Below are 16,994 nucleotides of genomic sequence, written 5' to 3' on the forward strand. Positions count from 1 at the left end.
TGAAAGTGCTCTGGGCTTGCAGGAGGTGAGGACTGGCTCCCTCCACAACTTGTAACAGCTCCCAGGCTGTGGCTTTGGCTACTCTCCCCATCTCCCTACAGAGCTTGACCCCACAACAAGGGTGTGTGTACAAGGGGAGAAGTGCCATGTGATTACTCTGGGCAGGCATTTTCTTCATGTATGCAGCACCCAGAACAGCACAATCCAAGACCCTGACTCCAAGGTGATGCTGGGAATTCCCATCATACGTAACAGTTCTGCTAATGGTTACTGACTATTACCTGTGCAAAACCAGCCCTTGCCCACACAGTCCTCCTCCCTCCTCGAAGACAGGCAGTGGCCCAGGAGGGACTCTGCAACTGACCCTCCAGTTGTTCTCGGAGTCCTCCTCACTTAGAAGAGCTCATTTCTGTCTCAGCTGCTGCCAACTGTGAAGACCATCCTCATTTCTTTCTCTATACCTACACAGAGCTATCCACATCGTGGATTAACTTCCAAGCTAAGTGGGTTAGGAACATTGGCAGGGAAAGATTAGTGGAGGCATAGAATGCATGACATCCAGGAAGGGGTTAAAAACCTCATGGGAATGACATGATTCTGCTTTCAAGACCACAGAGCAGGCAAGGACAGCTCACTGAGATTAAGTCATGCTTCTAAGTTTGGCTGTCCTTGGTCTTGTTGTGGTGCCACTTCACCTCCTGCAAGGAAGTTGTGCTGGGGAGGGGGGGTTGGTACAGAGTGAGAGAAGAGGGTAACAAGAAAGAGAGAGATCAGATGAGGCCTCTGCCTGCCCCATCCCTGGCCTCGCAGGCACATTGCAGCAACAGTGTGCTTTTCTGCCAGCCCAGCGAAACCGATGCATGCACGTGCCTCTGAGCTTCCTGCCACTGGGGAATGAAATCCATTAAAGAACATATATATATATATATTTTTATATATGTATGTATAAATACACATACACACGCACACACATGCACACGTATATATATATATACACACACACACACATATACACGCGCGCACATTCAGTGTGAATTTAAAAAATAATTTGAGTCCGAGCCTGGAAAGTTGAATTCTCCACCAGCATGTGCAAAGATGGCTCTCCTTGGCAGGGGCCGGGGGCATGGAGACGATTCTGCCGCCTTGTGCTCCTTCCCCACCATCCAAACACCTTCCAGTCAGCACCAGGAGCAGAGGAAAGAGGGAGTGGGGGAATGCATTTGGCTTCTTTGTTTTGTTTCTTTGCTTCTTTGTTCTGTTCCCCGAGATGTTGTATACCTTAGTGGTTTTGGTTTTTCTTTTTAAAAATAAAATATACACACGCACGTTAAAAATATATATCTGTCCAGGTAGGACAATAAAAGTCCTTAGTGCATTTTCCATCATTGGTCACCACTTGCAGTCTGAGATTTGCCTGTTGCCAAAAGGGAGGTCCAATGCAAGAGCAGATCTCAGCTGGGCCCTTCCAGCCTTACCAGAAGCATGAGGGAAAGGAAGAATATTCCCCTCTGGCCTCTGTCCATCTGTTTTTCTCCTCTCAGAAGAAATTGGACCCGCTTTCCTTTTCACATTTTCCATCCTGTCCTTCGTAGCAGGGAAGGAATTGTCCTGTTCTCATCGCAAGTTGTGGCTGTTGGCATTCATGGTTTTATTTGTACTTTGTTCTTTTCTCATATATTATATATATGTAGATCATCATTGTCCTTTTTTTTGTGTGTGTGTGTGTAAAACTTTAAAATTATGCTAATAAATGAAAGGGAGGCTTTGGTGGGAGAAGGTCCACTGATGGAAAAGGAAGCACCAATTGCCATCTGAATCAGACGTCGAGGCAGATGGACAAAGAGGAAAAGTTATCATTCCAAGGACCCCATGGGGGCTATACAACAAATATATTAAATAAACCTGGAAGTGAAACAAAATCAGACCCAGCATTAGAACATGTAACATTTTTCCCCCCTGCAACTCCCCTCCTATCCCCTTTTTTCCTCTGGAAATATTTGTGCCAAAGAGCCAGATAAGAAGCCTGGGAGGACTTTTGACCTCCTCAATTTTTTTTCCCCTGGACAGCTTTAGCCAGAGCTGAGATTTGCATGGGTTTGCATAATTTCTACCCTGGGAACTTTAGGCTGGCCAGGAGAATCCTGGGATAATCAGAGCCCTTGTAGTGCTAAGCGTGGGAATCCCAGTCTCAAGACACTGCTCGGTGCCCCTTGTCCCCAGCTCCTGAAATGCCACACACGGAAGCCTGCTGTCCCCTCTCCTGGGGTGAGGGGAAGTGAATGTGCAGTGGTGGCCTGGTCTTATTCAAGTGGCTGTAGCAGAGCTGGAACTGCTGAGCTGTGGGCCAGGGCTCTCCCCGTTAAGCAGTGTCACAATTCAGCTCCCACCAATCTGCACCCTGACTACTCTTTCCCTCTTTTCTGCGCCTCTTCTTCTCATGGGGAACCAAGGCTTAGCCTCCTTTAGCCTGTACCAGTGAAATTCTTCTGATGATGAAGGAATTACTCCTGTTTACACAAGTCATGGAGAGAAGAATCAGACCCTGGCCTGACAAAGTCCAGATCTCTTGTCAGAGATTCCAGTTCTCCTTTCCCCTGGTATGACCTTTCTCATGCACATAGGCTTCCCTATAGGAGAGTGATGAACCAGAAGTGCTGCTGCTTTTCAGTCTTTCTGCCAGCTCAAGTAATGAAATAAAATGAAAAGGGATCCCTAAAGCCACATTAATTCTCTGTTTTCAATGGAGAACCAATAGAGAAACAAGAACAGTAGTTGCTCCACAGAAGAGATTAATTACCTGGACCCTGAGGGGATTTAGGTGTAGTGAGAAGTCAGGCTTGTTCTCTGCCTGAAAGGGAGGCAGAGAAAGGAGGGAGCAGGGCCTGAGAGCAAGGATGGCTGCAGCATGATCATTCCAACTTTGCAAAGTTGCAAAGAGCCTTAATTCCATAAATAGAATGCACATGCTGGCACCCAACCTAGTTCTTCCTCCTTCCTCAACCCAGGTTTTATCCTGCAGCACCCCACACTGAACGAGTGGCCAGTGGTGTGGGAAGGGTCCCAGATGCCATGTTCCAGGAGGACATCTCTCCTGAATGGAGAAGCGGCTCACTGTTACCTGCCTTGTGCTCTCTCTCCCCTGCCAGCACTTCTATGCTATGAGGATTTCTTTCAGCACTTTCTTATCGTTGACATGCTTGTACTTCTTATGTTTCCTCTTCTGTGCCGGCGGCCGGCGTACTCGCCGCCTCTGTGAGACAGCGGCTGTGGTGAACACCGGGGACAAGCCTGCCAAAACAGAGGGGAGAGTGTCTGTACAGCCAGGGGCAGACGGCTCCTGTTGAAATATCCTTCTCCACACACTGTCAACAAAGAGCTTTGCAACAGCAGGGCCACAAGGCCTCTTTCTATTCTTCTGTTCTTTGTCCTCTGTTCTCCACAATCTCTGCCCTCTCCCTTTTCCCACCATGCCCTTCCCCTCACCTCTCACCTTCCCCTCCTTCTTTTCCCTCAGTTTCAGCACCTTCCTGGCAGGAAGACATCCTGGGAAAGGTCCCTCAGCTGCTATAAACCAGCGAAGGCCCTTGCGATTGACTGGAGCTAAGCAGATTGAAAGTGTTGGAGGTCTCTTTTCTCTCTCCCCAGCCCTCTTCTCACACCTCCCTTCATTCTACTAATGCCAGGATCCTTACGTCTCTGTTCACGTGGCCCTGGACGGATGTTCCTGGGGGGTGGTCGGAACACGGCTTCACACCGACACTGCACATGGTCCTCCAAAGGCACAACGACTTTTGTGAATTTTGGCTTCCTCTGGACAAATTCGATCTTGTTCACCTGTTTGCAAGAGGAAGGCAAGAAAAAGATTAGTACAGCCATGTCTCCCACTCTGTAAAATTTGTCAGTGTCAGTGCACTTTACTCCTGGCTTTCTTCCTAAAGGGTCAGAAGGCATTTTACAGAGCTTACAGAGCCAAGCTCAGACTCAGCGGTGGTGTGTATGGGAGATAATTCTGAATATGGGAGATAATTCTGAACAAGGCAGCAGAGCAGACCCAGACCAGGCAAGTTTGGATGTCTCTGGTTGGTTCCCCTGATCCTAACTATTGCCAGAGCTTAAGCAGTATGACTGGTTGATCAGAGACAGAAACATGGAACATGCAGGACATGCCAGCCTGTTTCTGACAGATGCTATGGCAGAGACCTGGGGCAACCAGGATAATTCCCACAGGGACCTACAGGAAGGGCAAAAGGAGAAGAACTCAGGTCTGAAGCAAGATATTGCAGCCTCACCAACTCTGCTGAGGCGTGTCTGAATTTGTCTCAAGCTCTTTAATAACTCACAGGGCTGAAGCCCTTGGCTCTTCATAGGAAAGGCGGCGCTCTGGAAATTCCCCCGGACTCTCCACCAGTGCTGACTCAGAGGGAAGACTCATTGCTCCACATCCCACCACAGGGCACAAGCTTTCGAGGGGGTCCTCCCACTCCATCAGCAGCCAGGCCTGACCCCACTCAGCTTATCTAACAACTCTGCGGTCCCTGAAGTGCTCCACAAGCTATAAATACCCACTCTGCTGTGCGTCTGGGATGGAATTCCTCTAAACCCACTGCCCCCAACAGCATCCCTCAGCCAGCGCCAAAGCAGCCAGGCTGTTTATCTTTCCTTGAAAGCCCACTCCACACGCTTCAGGCCACACGCTGCCTGCTAGACAAACACTTCCAGCCAAACAATAGAGAGACCTCTGTCCTCAAAGAAACCATTTCCAGGTCACTTTTTCAGGTTGGCTTTTGACCTCTCACTTGTTTTTTTCCAGAAAAACAACTCCTGCTCCCCCCCATTTTTTCCTCATTCAGCCTGGCTTTTCTGAGAAAGGAATTTCCTGATGAAAAGGGCTGTGTGTGAATACAATCTCTCCCAGCCAACCTCTGCTGCCTGCCTGGGGGAGTCTCTTATGGCTCAGGCAGAGGATTAGTATGGGATGAATATTATTTTTAAACAAGCTGTCTAGGAGGAAGCTGTGAGGAGATCACTGGTAGCTGTGAGGGGAGGATCAGAGCAAGAGGTTAGCTGTCAGGTGTCTGCTGGCTGATGGAGCAGGTCAGGAGGTAACTGTGGGCTGAGAAAGAGAAGCTGTTCCAGTGCACATCTTGGAAAGAAGCTGCAGCAGCAGTGGGGGGATGGATACTGACGCTGCAAACCCTCCTCTTTTTGCATCAAAACCAGTTCCCGTGATGAAAGCACCCTGTTTCTTCTGCTCTAACACAGCAGACAAGGCTGCCTCAAGCCACAGGAAGGGCCGTGGTGTGGAGCTGCAGATGGGGACAGTGCCCTGTGACAGTCTCCAGCTTCTGGACAGCACCAGCCCTTCCAGCAGCTGGCACGGAGGTCACCTACTCCAGCGGCTGCAGCGCTGCATGGCCAGCGCAGCAGGGACAGATGGCTGCATGAGCCCAGCACCTGAGACCTGCCCGTGCTTGGCTTTGGGGCACGGGGATGCCAGTGGGCGGCTGGAGGAGGGAGCAGTGGTAGTCACGTCCCTCACCTGGACGTGCCGGACACGGATCTGCGTGGGGCGGCACTGCACGTTGCGGTTGTTGCAACACCCGGAGCAGCGCTGCACTTCCACGCAGGGCGGCCACACCACGAAGTTGGCGTTGGTGCTGTCCACCATGTTGCGGGAGATTTCGAAGACCACCTCCCGTGTCTTGCACTCCGCCAGGACAGCTGTCTCTGCTGCTGCCAGAGCATCTACAGAGGGCCAAGAGAGAAATGGGATGAAATGGGCTTTGCAGCTGTCACCAACACGCCACAGCCACCTCTGCTGCAAGTGAAGGATCCCACAAGGCTCTCACGTGCACAAGCACACACAAATGTTCTTTCTCTTTCTCTCACTCCTCCGGCTCTCTCCCTATACAGAGCCATGGGGAGGAAGCCCCAGTACAGTGATGCTTCTCACTGCAGCCCAGTGAGAAGTGCAAACGAGCACTGTTGGGCTCGTTAAGGCAGAACAGTGCACAGAAGTCCAGACTCCCTCTCCTGCCCTCCCAGGGTGAAGCACCCAGCTCCCACTCCAGGCCCAGACCCTCATTTTTATGCCTCCACACATTTAGGTGCACTATTACCTCTACCCCTACATCTGTATCTCAGACACATATCTGGACCACCTACAGCTGCTCCCCAACAATCCAACAGCTGCTCCCCAAGTTGCAAGATCCCCCAGCTCACCTAGGCTTCGTCGCTCTCGAGACAGGGCCACAGGGTTTTGATCAGGCTGAGATGCATTCAGGTTCAGGCTCGAGCTGTCCCGCTCTGCAAAGGGGAAGACATAACCTAATGACCTAATAGCACCAGGTAGAGGCAGGAGAAGACAGCAGACACTTGTGCTCAGATCACCAGGCGAAGTGCAGGGACATGGGATAAGGCACGGACCCAGGACCTCATACTAGGTGTAAATCCATAAGCAAGGTCACAGCTTTTCTGGGACACGGACACTCTTTGCTCAGACTAGGCAGCTCAGAGCAACAAGCCTATCAGTCAGGTCTTGGCGAGGAAAACTCCAGCTCAAGAAAGATAAGGCTCGTGTCAGGACTTTCTGGTGAGTTGTCATTCTGGTGTCAGAGGGATTCAGATTGGCCAGCTGAGACCAGGATAACACCAAGGAGGATCAAAGACCAGATGGGACAAGCAGAACACTTGGCATTTAACACTGAGGTGCCTTGCTGGGATGGCTTGGGACTGGGACAGTTGGGAGGTGAGAGGGCAGGTGAAGGGGGGGATGGGTGGTAGGTAGGGTGCTTGCTTTCTCTCTCCTAGCTCACCTCAGCTGCTCTAGGTTAGAGAAGTTTTATGACAGAAGAACAGAAAAATAAAGTTAAAATTACTTTTCCTCTAGACTACGCTAAGGTAAGAGGCAGGATCTGGAGGTGGTTCAGTCGGCGATGGGAGAGGAAGACCGATAGCATTCAGGCCAGCCCTGAGCGGTTCCCTCCCACCCCACTGCTTTTTCCCATAGGAAGTGCTGAATAGAGAAATGCCCATAATCCCCATGGAGCACTCGAACACGCAGCCCCTCCTGAGCTTGGGACAATGGCTGCGCTCGAAGATAACTCCCACCCAGCCACAGCTCTTTCCTTCTCTAACCTGCTTTAGCAGCTGAAGGAAACTGAATGGACGTCAGCATCAAGGGAGCAATTTTCTTAAAGGGAATTAGGGGCCAGTGGAAGATCTCTGTTTATCAGATGTGTGGTGGAGCAGACTTCCCTTACCTATCATGTCCCATTCCTTTTCCTCAGCCCTGCCCTAGTGCATAAAGGGCCTTCTCATAAAGGGAAGCAGGGACTTTGCTCCCTGTTCAGGTCTCAAGCAGTTGCTGACAGATTTGGGGTGGGTGCACAGAGGCTGCATTCAGAAGGCAGGAATCATGTGCCTGTCAATAAGCAGTCAACATCTACGTGTGAGGTGGACAGACAGACACCCTTTAAAGTGGCTGGAAAGGTGCGATCAATTCTAGGCACCATTCATCTCACCCTCAGGCAAAGTCCCAAAATGAGAACTGGTGGATCACACTTTAGAAGGGCCTGTAGTTTTCTTTGGGCTACAGAAGGTGTCTGGATGACTGATTTACATGGGCAGCCACTGCTTTGTGGGCAACCACAATTAAGGAGGTGACTCCCACTCTACACACTTCTGTTGCTGGGTCTGCAGTAGTGCCCAAGGTCAGGAGAGCACTATCTCAGCCCATCTGCCTCCTGGAGCTGCCTCATTCCGGCTCCTTGTGCAGTCAGTGGAGGGAGTCAGCTGTGACACACACAGGGTGCACAGACAGCACAGGGAATAGCTCCAGCCACTTTGGGATTATTTTGCTCACACACTAATTTGCTAATTCCTCACAGGGTAAGCGAATGTCAATGCTCCTCAGTCAGTACCTGGGAACAGATGAGAGCCACGGCGTGAAACAAAGAAACAGCTTCACAGCACCACTTTTCCCTTCCCTGACCAGCCTTTCCTATCTGGGACCTGAAGTGAAACCAAAGTGACTCAAAGCTCTGCAACCTTCTCTCATACCCCTGGGCTTCTGGAGCCAACCAGATAAGCCCATTTTATTTCTTGATCATGAGGCTGGTTAATAGCCACGATAGAGATGTATCTGTTCATTAGACACTGGGCCATGACAGATTGGATGCATCTTCTCAGCTGCTCCTTGCCCACCCCTCCATCCTGTGGCATTTCATCAAATGAAGGTGGGGGCTGCCTTTGGTGCACAAGTTGAGTTGATGAGAGGAGAGAAATGGGGGCAAAAAAATACCAACCACTCTTGACTCAAAACAAATCTGTTGAGAATCATGTCCCTCCCTCCTCTAGGTTGTCCTTCTACACCCTGGATCACTACTAAAGACATTTGGGGTAGGGGGGGACCAGCCTTGGACAATCCAGCAGGGCTAATTTTGGAAGTTGCCCCATTGTGTGGTTCGTGGACAAGGAGAAGGGAACTGGTGAGGGTAGGGAGCGGCCCTGGCAGTGGTGGGGAGCCTCGTCGCCTCTTTCTAAGACAAACAATAGCTGAACGCAGCTGGTGCCCTCCCCCTCGCTTTCCCCCCCTGCCCCTCCAGGGCCGTTTTGAAAGGCAGCGGGAATGCTTTTGAGACTGCGCCAGTGGTTGGACTGGCATAGGAAACAAAAGCAGGAAATTCTGTTCCCCCGTAGATAGTGTCTCGGCAAGGATTACAAAGCTCAAAACAGACAAAACACGAGAGAGAAGTCGAGCTGGGGGGGCTGGAGGACGACGGGCGGGAGCAGGGTTAGAATAGAAAGGAATTTGCTCTGAAGAGACCATTTATAAATAAATTCCTGGGCCAGCCCAGCCGCCGTGGCGCGTGCTCCAGTTCCCACACGTGCCGACCCCTCCACGCTTCGCCGCTCCTGCTGCTCACTGCAGCCAGCCCTGGCCAAGTGACCCCGAGGCCCTGCAGCCCCCGGAGCTCTTATCTACGGGCAAGAGGTGAAGCGACGCTACCCTGACTTAGCCCCTGCCCCGTAGCTCACCCACAGACACGTGCTCTGCTGCTCTCATCCTAAGGGCCTCTGGGAGCCTGCAGCCTTTTGTGGATGCCAAACCTGGAAACCCACTCAGCCCTTTCCTCCTCTGTCACCATATTTCCACCTCCCATTTTGCAGCCTCCTAAACTGATCCTTGTCCAGTTCAACCCTGCTGACTGAGCATCTCCCAGGGTGAAGAATGAGGATCTCAGTTCCTTGCACTCACCTTGCCCATATCCTACTATTTTTGGAAGCCAGTGTCCCGACAGTTAGGAGATCTAAAACAGCATCTAGTTGCCTCTAACTCCCATAAGTTTCAGGGGGACTAAGTCTGTAAACAGCCAGGTCTTGGCTCCTGAGTGGTTCCTATATTTATAATGAAGTCTGTTGATAGTGTGCCTGCTGAAAAAGAGAATATCCCCTCCCAGCCCCCCCAAAGACTAAATTAAAAATAGAGGAGTGTTTGGCGGAGAGGAGATTTACCTACGGAGTCTATCCGCAGGGCACGCTGGAGGTCACTGATGGAGCGCACTGAGCTGCCACCTAAAATCTCATAAATGTCTTCGGGAATGGGGTCCCCCTGCCAGACAACAAAAAGAAAAGAAAGGGAGAAACAAGCATTAGAGAGATGATCTGCAAATACTGGCTGTGTCACAGAGCAGGAGCAGGGAATCAAGCATGGGGGAGACACGACAGAACCAGCGAAACGCAAAGACGTGCATTGTCTTGTGTTGGCTTTGAAACCTTGAGGGCTTTATTCCTCATGAAGACATGAACCTGAACCTTAGCAAAAGCAAGAGAGACCCTCTTGCAGCCTCTCACAAAGCTTTCAGGAGACTAAAAAAGCAAAAAAATACCCAGGCTATGCAGCAGAGCCCTGGACACTATGCAAGCAGCCAGCAAAGCTTCCTTCTCCGGTGGTGTATGACTTCTCCAGGTGGCTTCTCATTCCTGCTGCCTGCAGTAAAGGCGTTTTAACAGACTTCCCTTACACTATCAGATAAAACCTTCCTAATATTTCCCTCCGTTATGAAACTCCTTCACGGGCTTTGTCAGTTATCGTGTGTATGTGCGTGTGCGAGCGCGTGTTTTCAAACCACAGAGGCCCAATAATATACATCATTTGCATACTCTTTTTTAAGTATAAAAAAAAGCAGGGGGTGGAGATGAAGACTGACCTTCACGGTCGAGGCTGCCCCAGCGTGAGCCTGCGGTGAAATGACAAAAGCTGCAGGGAGGTGATGGGCTGAGGAGCTGATTTGGAGGAAGAAACATATGGGAGTTTGGATGTCATTGCACACCAGCATGAAAAAACCTTAAGTAAGAGCAGGTTTAGCAACATCAGACAATGGGCCAAATACAGAGTTTGTGCAGGCAGGTGCAATGCCATGAGTCTCTTGTGAAATTTACTCTGGCACTAGGCTAGAGCGGGCCCCAGTGACAGCACTTAATAAGAGTACAAAGGAGTGGTGTGGGAAAGCAAGCACTGATTAAAACATACTTCCGAAAGACTAGAAAAAGAGACAGAGGAAAGTACTGGCCGAAGTGTTTGCTTAGCTCCCAGCTCTCTTCATTCAGGGCTACTCAAGCGGAAAAGCTGCTCTTGCAGCCGGGTGCTGGACGATGTCTGAGGCTCAGCCCTCCGCATGTCCCTGTAACTGAGAGGAGAGCTTGGCTTGTGTGCCTGTGAAACGCAGGGATTTTCGTGTGGGTTTCTACGGACAGTTGGTGGCATGTGTGTGGTCCTCCTACTGTACAGCTATTCCCTCCCTGCCTGCGTTCAGTGCAGAACATTTTCCTTCCGTTCGCATCAGAGAAAAGCCACCAGGCAGGTGGCTAAATGCTGGCTTTAAACCTTGAGAGCTTTGGCCCAAACCTGCAGCCACTTTTGGATGGCCGCTTGAGCCTGGCACTCTCTCACATGTGCCTGTCCTTGGCCACCCACTGTTTACTTCCATAGTAAGACAACAGGAGTGCTCCCTCCTCAGCCCTGCCAGACCACCCTCTAATACTATAACTTTAACTGGGATGCAATGATGTGAAGGTTGCTACAGCCAAAGGAGGCTCAGAAACCTCCTGAAGAGAGCTGCAGAGCAGACAACATCAGTGTCCTAAACCTCCACAGCCAGATCCACCAGACAGCTTCAGTCAGACCGAGCTTTCCTGCCCCGCTCCATCCCTGTCACTGCCACATCTCACCACAGATCTGGCTGTCTGCCTGCAGCAAAAAGCAGATATTACATCCCCAGGCATTACTTCCTCAATCTCTGAGGGAGGGGGAAGCAGCATCAGTGATGAATTCACAGCAAGAGGGAGACTTGTATAATTCAGGGATCACTGAATAGCTGTGAAATGAAGATGCCTTCTGACATCTCCTGCAGTGTGAGGAAGAGAGGGACCAACAGCCCAGTGCTGGAGAGGCTCTGCAGCACTTCCCTGCCTTGTGCCACACACATTTACTGGAAGAGGGATCATTTGCAATTCCCAGTACTTGCAGTCAGAGCTCAGTGCTGGGTGGTGAAATTGCAGGCTTTCAATGTTTGCACCTGTCAGCCAAATGCGTTTGTGTACAAATGCTGCTCTGCATGGATGCCTCTGGACCTTCCTGACACTTAATACATGTAGGAAATGGAACTTTATTTTAAACTCTGGCACTTGCTGGGGGGAGAGCGTGGGCAGGTGTTACGAGACTCAGACTCAGCGACTTTGGAAGCAAACTGGGAGGTGTCACCTTGCTAACTGAGCAGGAGGAACAGATATGAATCGGGGATTGAAAATGCAGGCCCTCAGGAGCTGTACTTCTGGTGACTGCCTGTGGCAATAAGCTCCACTCCCTGCTCATGGCAGCAGTTTTAGATGCCAATTTTTTCTTGTTGCAGATACTACCAGCATGGCTATGGTGTAACACCAGCCCACATGGCTCATAATCCTGTCCGCCTCCCCCATTTTTGTAAGGCAGCTCTGCCAGTGACAACTGCAAGCCTGTGAAGCTCCTTACTTTACCCTTGTAAACCAAGGCCAAGGCTGGCCTAAGAGCTGCAGCAAACCTGAGCTGCGTGCCTTGTCCTTGCTCCCTCTGGGGTCTGTCACTGGGATCAGCCATGCCTCTGGCCCCCGCCCCAGCCCTGTGCCTGGGAGGCTCTGAGATGGAGCACTGCACACGTCCAGACTCTGGGCACTTGTGGGATGAGACACAGGGAAGCAGAGGTCCATCAATCACCTCCACCTAATCCCATGGGGTCAGAAGGTAGAGGAGCATTGAGAGAGGTGGGATCCCCAAGAGACCAGCCCAAGCAGCTGGTGCTTTTCCTGCTCAGCAGCTCCTCTGGAGTTATTTGTCTAACACAGGTTAACAATCTCCTTTTTTAACTGTGCGGCAGATCAAAGAAGACTTTTGTCTCAATGGACTCTTGGCTGGCTGTCAAGTGCCCCAAGGCCTGGCCTCGTATTCCTGCGAGGCCCTGAATTCTTAGAAGAAAGTTTGTTCTTCCCTCCCTCCCCAGTTCCTGACTCTGACTCTCCCCTGAGTTGCAGGAGCACCCCCCAATCTGCCAACCCCTTGTTGGTACTTCCCTTTCTTGTGCTGGTTGCTGGTGCTTGAGGGGCTATGGCACATCTGACAGAAAGCAGCAGAGCAGCTGCTGCCTGCACTGTGGCTGTTGCACTAGGGCCTCTCAGCACATCAGCTTTGCTCCCCTCCTCCCAGATGTCCAGCAGCACTGTTTGGCCACTGTATATAAATGCAGGTGCAGCAGCTCCCCTGTTCCCGCTTCCCACACATGCACTTTCCCAAAATCTGCTTCCTCCCTAGCAACACCTCCTCTTGCTCTGGAGTTTTTTCCCAACTTATGCTTTTGAGCACCAGGGATGATGAAAAGGTCCCCTTGTCATCAGAAGCTGCCAAGTTGGTGCAGGGAATAGGCAGTGTTGTGGTCTGTACCCTCTGGCAAGGGCTTCACAGTCTTGCCTGAAAGTGTGTCTCTTGGTAGGTACAGAGGAGGAGGGAGCAAAGATTGTGCAACCAGCAGGGAAGGCAGACCCTCAGGGCTCAAAGAAATCAGGCAAGGATACTCCCGAGGTGAGGACTCCTCCAGCTGCTTTTTCCAAGCCGGTGTGACTGCACATAGAAGGACAGAATGGTGTCAGCAGCACCAGTTTGTGAACAGCAGGGAAGCACCCACCTATTCGCTCCTCTGCCCAGGACAGGGGAACTTTCTGAGCACCTCCACACCAACCATGGCAAGGGATCTTGGCAGCAGGGTCTTGAGTGATTAACCAGGCAAAACCCACAAACAAACAGCATTTTTTAATTCCCTCTGAAGCTGATGTGTGGACCCTGAGGGGAGAATCCACCGCGTTCCCTGGCAGAGGGCAAGACCAGCAGCACCTGCCACCAGCACCCCCCTGGCACAAGGCTTCCACCCTTCCAGCACCACTCCTGGCTACAGAGGGACCCTGACAAATGCCTGCCGGAGTACTCTGCAGCAGGTACAACCCTCTTCACATGAACCCCTTCCACTTGGAATTGTGGCTTATGTTTCCCCCTCCTTAAAATAATTAAACAACATTCGATCTAGTCCGTGTTCCTAAAATACAGCCAGACCTACCCACCCTTTTTCCATTTCAAGGGGGACTCCGCTGCTCCTCCACACTTGCCCCACATCTCCCCTGCGAGGGCTGGAGGCATTTCCACCCCCGGGGCTGGTTGTGTACCAGCAGCACTGGAAACAGCGCAGGAGCCCTGTCATTCCCTCCTGCTGCTGCACATCAGCTGACAGTGAGAGGGAGGCAGGGACGACTCGCCTGGCTCCTTCCACAAGCTCACCCCAGACGTGTCATCCATCCCAGCTTCCACTGCTTTGTCCTTGTCACTGCCTCGTGCTAGGACGACTAGGGAAGAACGCCGGAGCCTTGCAGCAGGAAGATGCAGTGGGGCGCTGGATCGAGGCTATTAGCAAGCGCCCAGCCGCACCCCATTCCTTGGGAATTCCAGAAAGCGCTGCCAGTGGGGCTTCACCCCGGCGCAACCACGGCTGGCTCAGCCCATCTCTGTAAATGTTGCAAGGCAACTATTACAGCCCGTGGGGCAAATGCAAATAGGCTTAGCATCCTCGCTTCCCAACTGGCAAATACCTTCCCGCTGAGGCTTGTACTCCCTCCGGCTGGAAGAGCTCCAGGGCCCTCCAGCTCCAGATGGGTGTGATCAAAGAGGGAGAGGGACTCAGGAGGCTCCATCTCTTTGCTCAGGGCCTCTGCTGATCTGGGTAGCTACTGCTCCTCATACACTTTCTCCGGCACGGCTGGGGAGGAACTGCAAGCCCTATTCAGAGGATGACTCTGGTTCAGCAGCCTGGTGGGAGCTGTGCTGTCTGTGCCTGCTGCAGAGGGTGCAACACACCGCCCTCAAAGTAACTGTGAGCACTGGCTGCAGGCTGAAGCATCTACCCAAGCAGAAACGTTTTTGGTTCTCCTGTCATACAGTGACAAATATCACAATTCCTCCCATGAAACCTCAGGCCAGAATTACCAAACTCTAACTCTACTAGGCTGTCACAGAGCTGTGCATTATTTCAATCTGATTATGGCAACTGAGTAACAGCTCTTTGGGATCAGACGCTTCCATTTTCACCCTTCCCCAGTGCCAACCCTAGCTGATGCTTCATGCTGCATGGGAGAAAGAGATCTGAGCCATCCACAGAGGCAATACCATCCTCTGACCAAAACAAGCATGACCACTGGGTAGCCCACAGCTCTAACTGCTTCATTTTGCAGCTTGGGCAAGGGCAAATGGGCCCACAGCGAGGTGACGTGATGCTTTGCACGCAGCCTCTTCTTTGCCATCTCACAAAGGGGTGGACTCACTTACCCAGCCCAAAAATGAGGAAGGAAAAGAGAAAAATTATGCAAAGAAGGGAGAGTTTTGGTGGAAGGATATTTCCTGCCCCCGACAATCAAGCTGCAGATCCAACCCACAGTTTTGCCATCTTAGGTAGAGCTGAAGTGGGAACCCAGCACTGTGTGGGAATGTTAGGGGCTTTCTGATCCCCTCAATCCGCATGCAATCAGATGATGAAATGTGACAGCAGAGGTCAAAGGATTTGGGGGTTTGGGGCTCCTTTTCCTCAACCATGGCTGGGGATGAGGCTTCAATTTCCACACAGGGAAACCGAAGTCGGTTGGGGTGTTTGTTCAAATCCACCACCTGGCCCTTACCCTCTGCTCGGCTTCTTCCTGAGCAGCCCATTCAGGACTGCAGGGTACGTTGCTTGTGTGACCGTGGAAGCCCAGCAGACAGTCACCTCCTGCCCCTTCCCCCGGCTGGGCACACACCTTGCTGAATGACCATGCCACTCAGTGTCGGTGCCGTGTCTCTACTCACACCGTCCCTTTCCTCCCCCTTTCCAAAGCCCCACGCCCTTTCTCCACTGTCCCCCTGGCAATGCCAGGGTGGATTTCACACTGTGCGTTATTCCAGAGATGTCAAGAGTCCCGGTCCCTGCTGCACCCGCACCGCCGTGATGCTAAAATCACGGGGTGGGGTGAGAGGTTCGAGGGAGCCAGCACCCGCCCCGGGGTGACAACCCTGGGCGAGGCAGGGCAGGAAGCTGCGGCTTCCCCGGGGCTCGCCAGCAGCATCCCTGCTCCCACATTAACCGGGGCCGCTTCAGTCTGGTCTCCCATGGCCCTGACAGCCGGGGGCAGACACGCGGGTGGGTGCATTCCCAGGCGAGCCCCCCTCGGCGGGCCCGTCCCGACGGGAGGGTCCGCTCCAGAGGGGTGCCCGTTCCAGAGGGGTGCCCGTTCCAGAGGGGTGCCCGTTCCAGAGGGGTGCCCACTCCAGAGGGGTGTTCACTCCGGAGGGGTGCCCGCTCCAGAGGGGTGCCCGCTCCGGAGGGGTGCCCGCTCCAGAGGGGTGTTCACTCCGGAGGGGTGCCCGCTCCAGAGGGGTGTTCACTCCGGAGGGATGCCCGCTCCGGAGGGGTGCCCGCTCCAGAGGGGTGTTCACTCCAGAGGGGTGTTCACTTCAGAGGGGTGTTCACTCCGGAGGGCTGCCCGCTGCGGAGGGGTGTCCGCTCCAGAGGGGTGTTCACTCCAGAGGGGTGTCCTCTCCAGCGGGCGCTGCCCTCCGGGAGGGGGGCGGCTGTCGCTGCCCGCCATTAGCGCGGCCGGGCCCCGCCGCAGCCCTTCCCGCGGAGCGGGGCCGGGACCGCGCCCCCGGGCTCCGCGCCCCCGCCGCTCCCCGGCCGCCCCCGGGCTGCGCCCGCCGCACCTGCGGGCCGGAGCCGCCGCCGCCGGCTCTCCCCCAGCTCGGGGCTGGCAGCTCGGCAGCACCGCCCTCTGCCCGCGGCGGAAACTCACCTCCATGCGGGCCAGGGGCAGCGAGAGGATGAACGCGAAGACCACGCCGAAATTCATCCCGACTCCAGGCCCCGCCGGCTGCGGGCACATGGACGGCGAGCCCCGGGAGGGAAGCGCTTCCCGCAGACAGCCCCGCGGCCGCCCGGCCTCAGGCATCGAGGGCGCTGCGCGTTCCCATGTCCCCTGCGAGCCGGGAGGAGGTGGGAGAGTCGCAGGAGCCCTTGGAAGAGGACTGGAGGTGGTGGTGGTGGTGGTGGTGGTGGTGGTGAGGGGAGACAGAAGTAATTCTCGGTGACTTGCCTGCCTCTGCGCTATCTCATAAGCCCGGTGGGAAAAAAATGCAGTCCCTCGGAATTATACACATCCAGAGTCTGGGTCCCCCTTGCCGCAAGGGATGCTTCAGTGGTGCCTTTGGCTAGGTGGTCCACATGCTATTCTTCCTCTTGGTTTTCTTCCCTTTAAAAAAAAATGTCTATCTGTAAAAGCTTTTACATGCAGGTAACAATGTCTCAATGTTCTCAGAAGAAGGTGCACAGAATAGTAACTAAAAGGAAAAAAAAAACTTTTCCAAAGTTTGGTGTGAAATCCAAATAATGAAATCT

The 16,994-nt window shown here is 52.9% G+C and overlaps 1 protein-coding gene across 2 annotated transcripts; it reads right to left on the reverse strand.

Moving 5' to 3' along the window:
• Positions 1-1,706: 1,706 nt before the first annotated feature.
• Positions 1,707-16,701, reverse strand: PDGFB (platelet derived growth factor subunit B). Of its 2 annotated transcripts, none has more exons than XM_068191252.1 (7): positions 16,393-16,701; positions 9,517-9,613; positions 6,223-6,306; positions 5,540-5,745; positions 3,693-3,834; positions 3,123-3,288; positions 1,707-1,902 (listed from the first exon to the last, which is right to left on the reverse strand). In XM_068191252.1, exons 1-6 carry the CDS (start codon positions 16,546-16,548, stop codon positions 3,152-3,154), a joined length of 822 nt encoding a protein of 273 aa, XP_068047353.1. In that variant the 5' UTR covers positions 16,549-16,701; the 3' UTR covers positions 1,707-1,902; positions 3,123-3,151. The 2 variants fall into 2 exon arrangements, with proteins under 2 accessions (XP_068047353.1, XP_068047352.1); XM_068191251.1 differs by having other exon boundaries at positions 3,119-3,288.
• Between the last annotated feature and the right edge of the window lie 293 nt (positions 16,702-16,994).

Source organism: Anomalospiza imberbis, chromosome 5, assembly GCF_031753505.1.
Source record: "Anomalospiza imberbis isolate Cuckoo-Finch-1a 21T00152 chromosome 5, ASM3175350v1, whole genome shotgun sequence".
NCBI lineage: Eukaryota > Metazoa > Chordata > Aves > Passeriformes > Viduidae > Anomalospiza > Anomalospiza imberbis.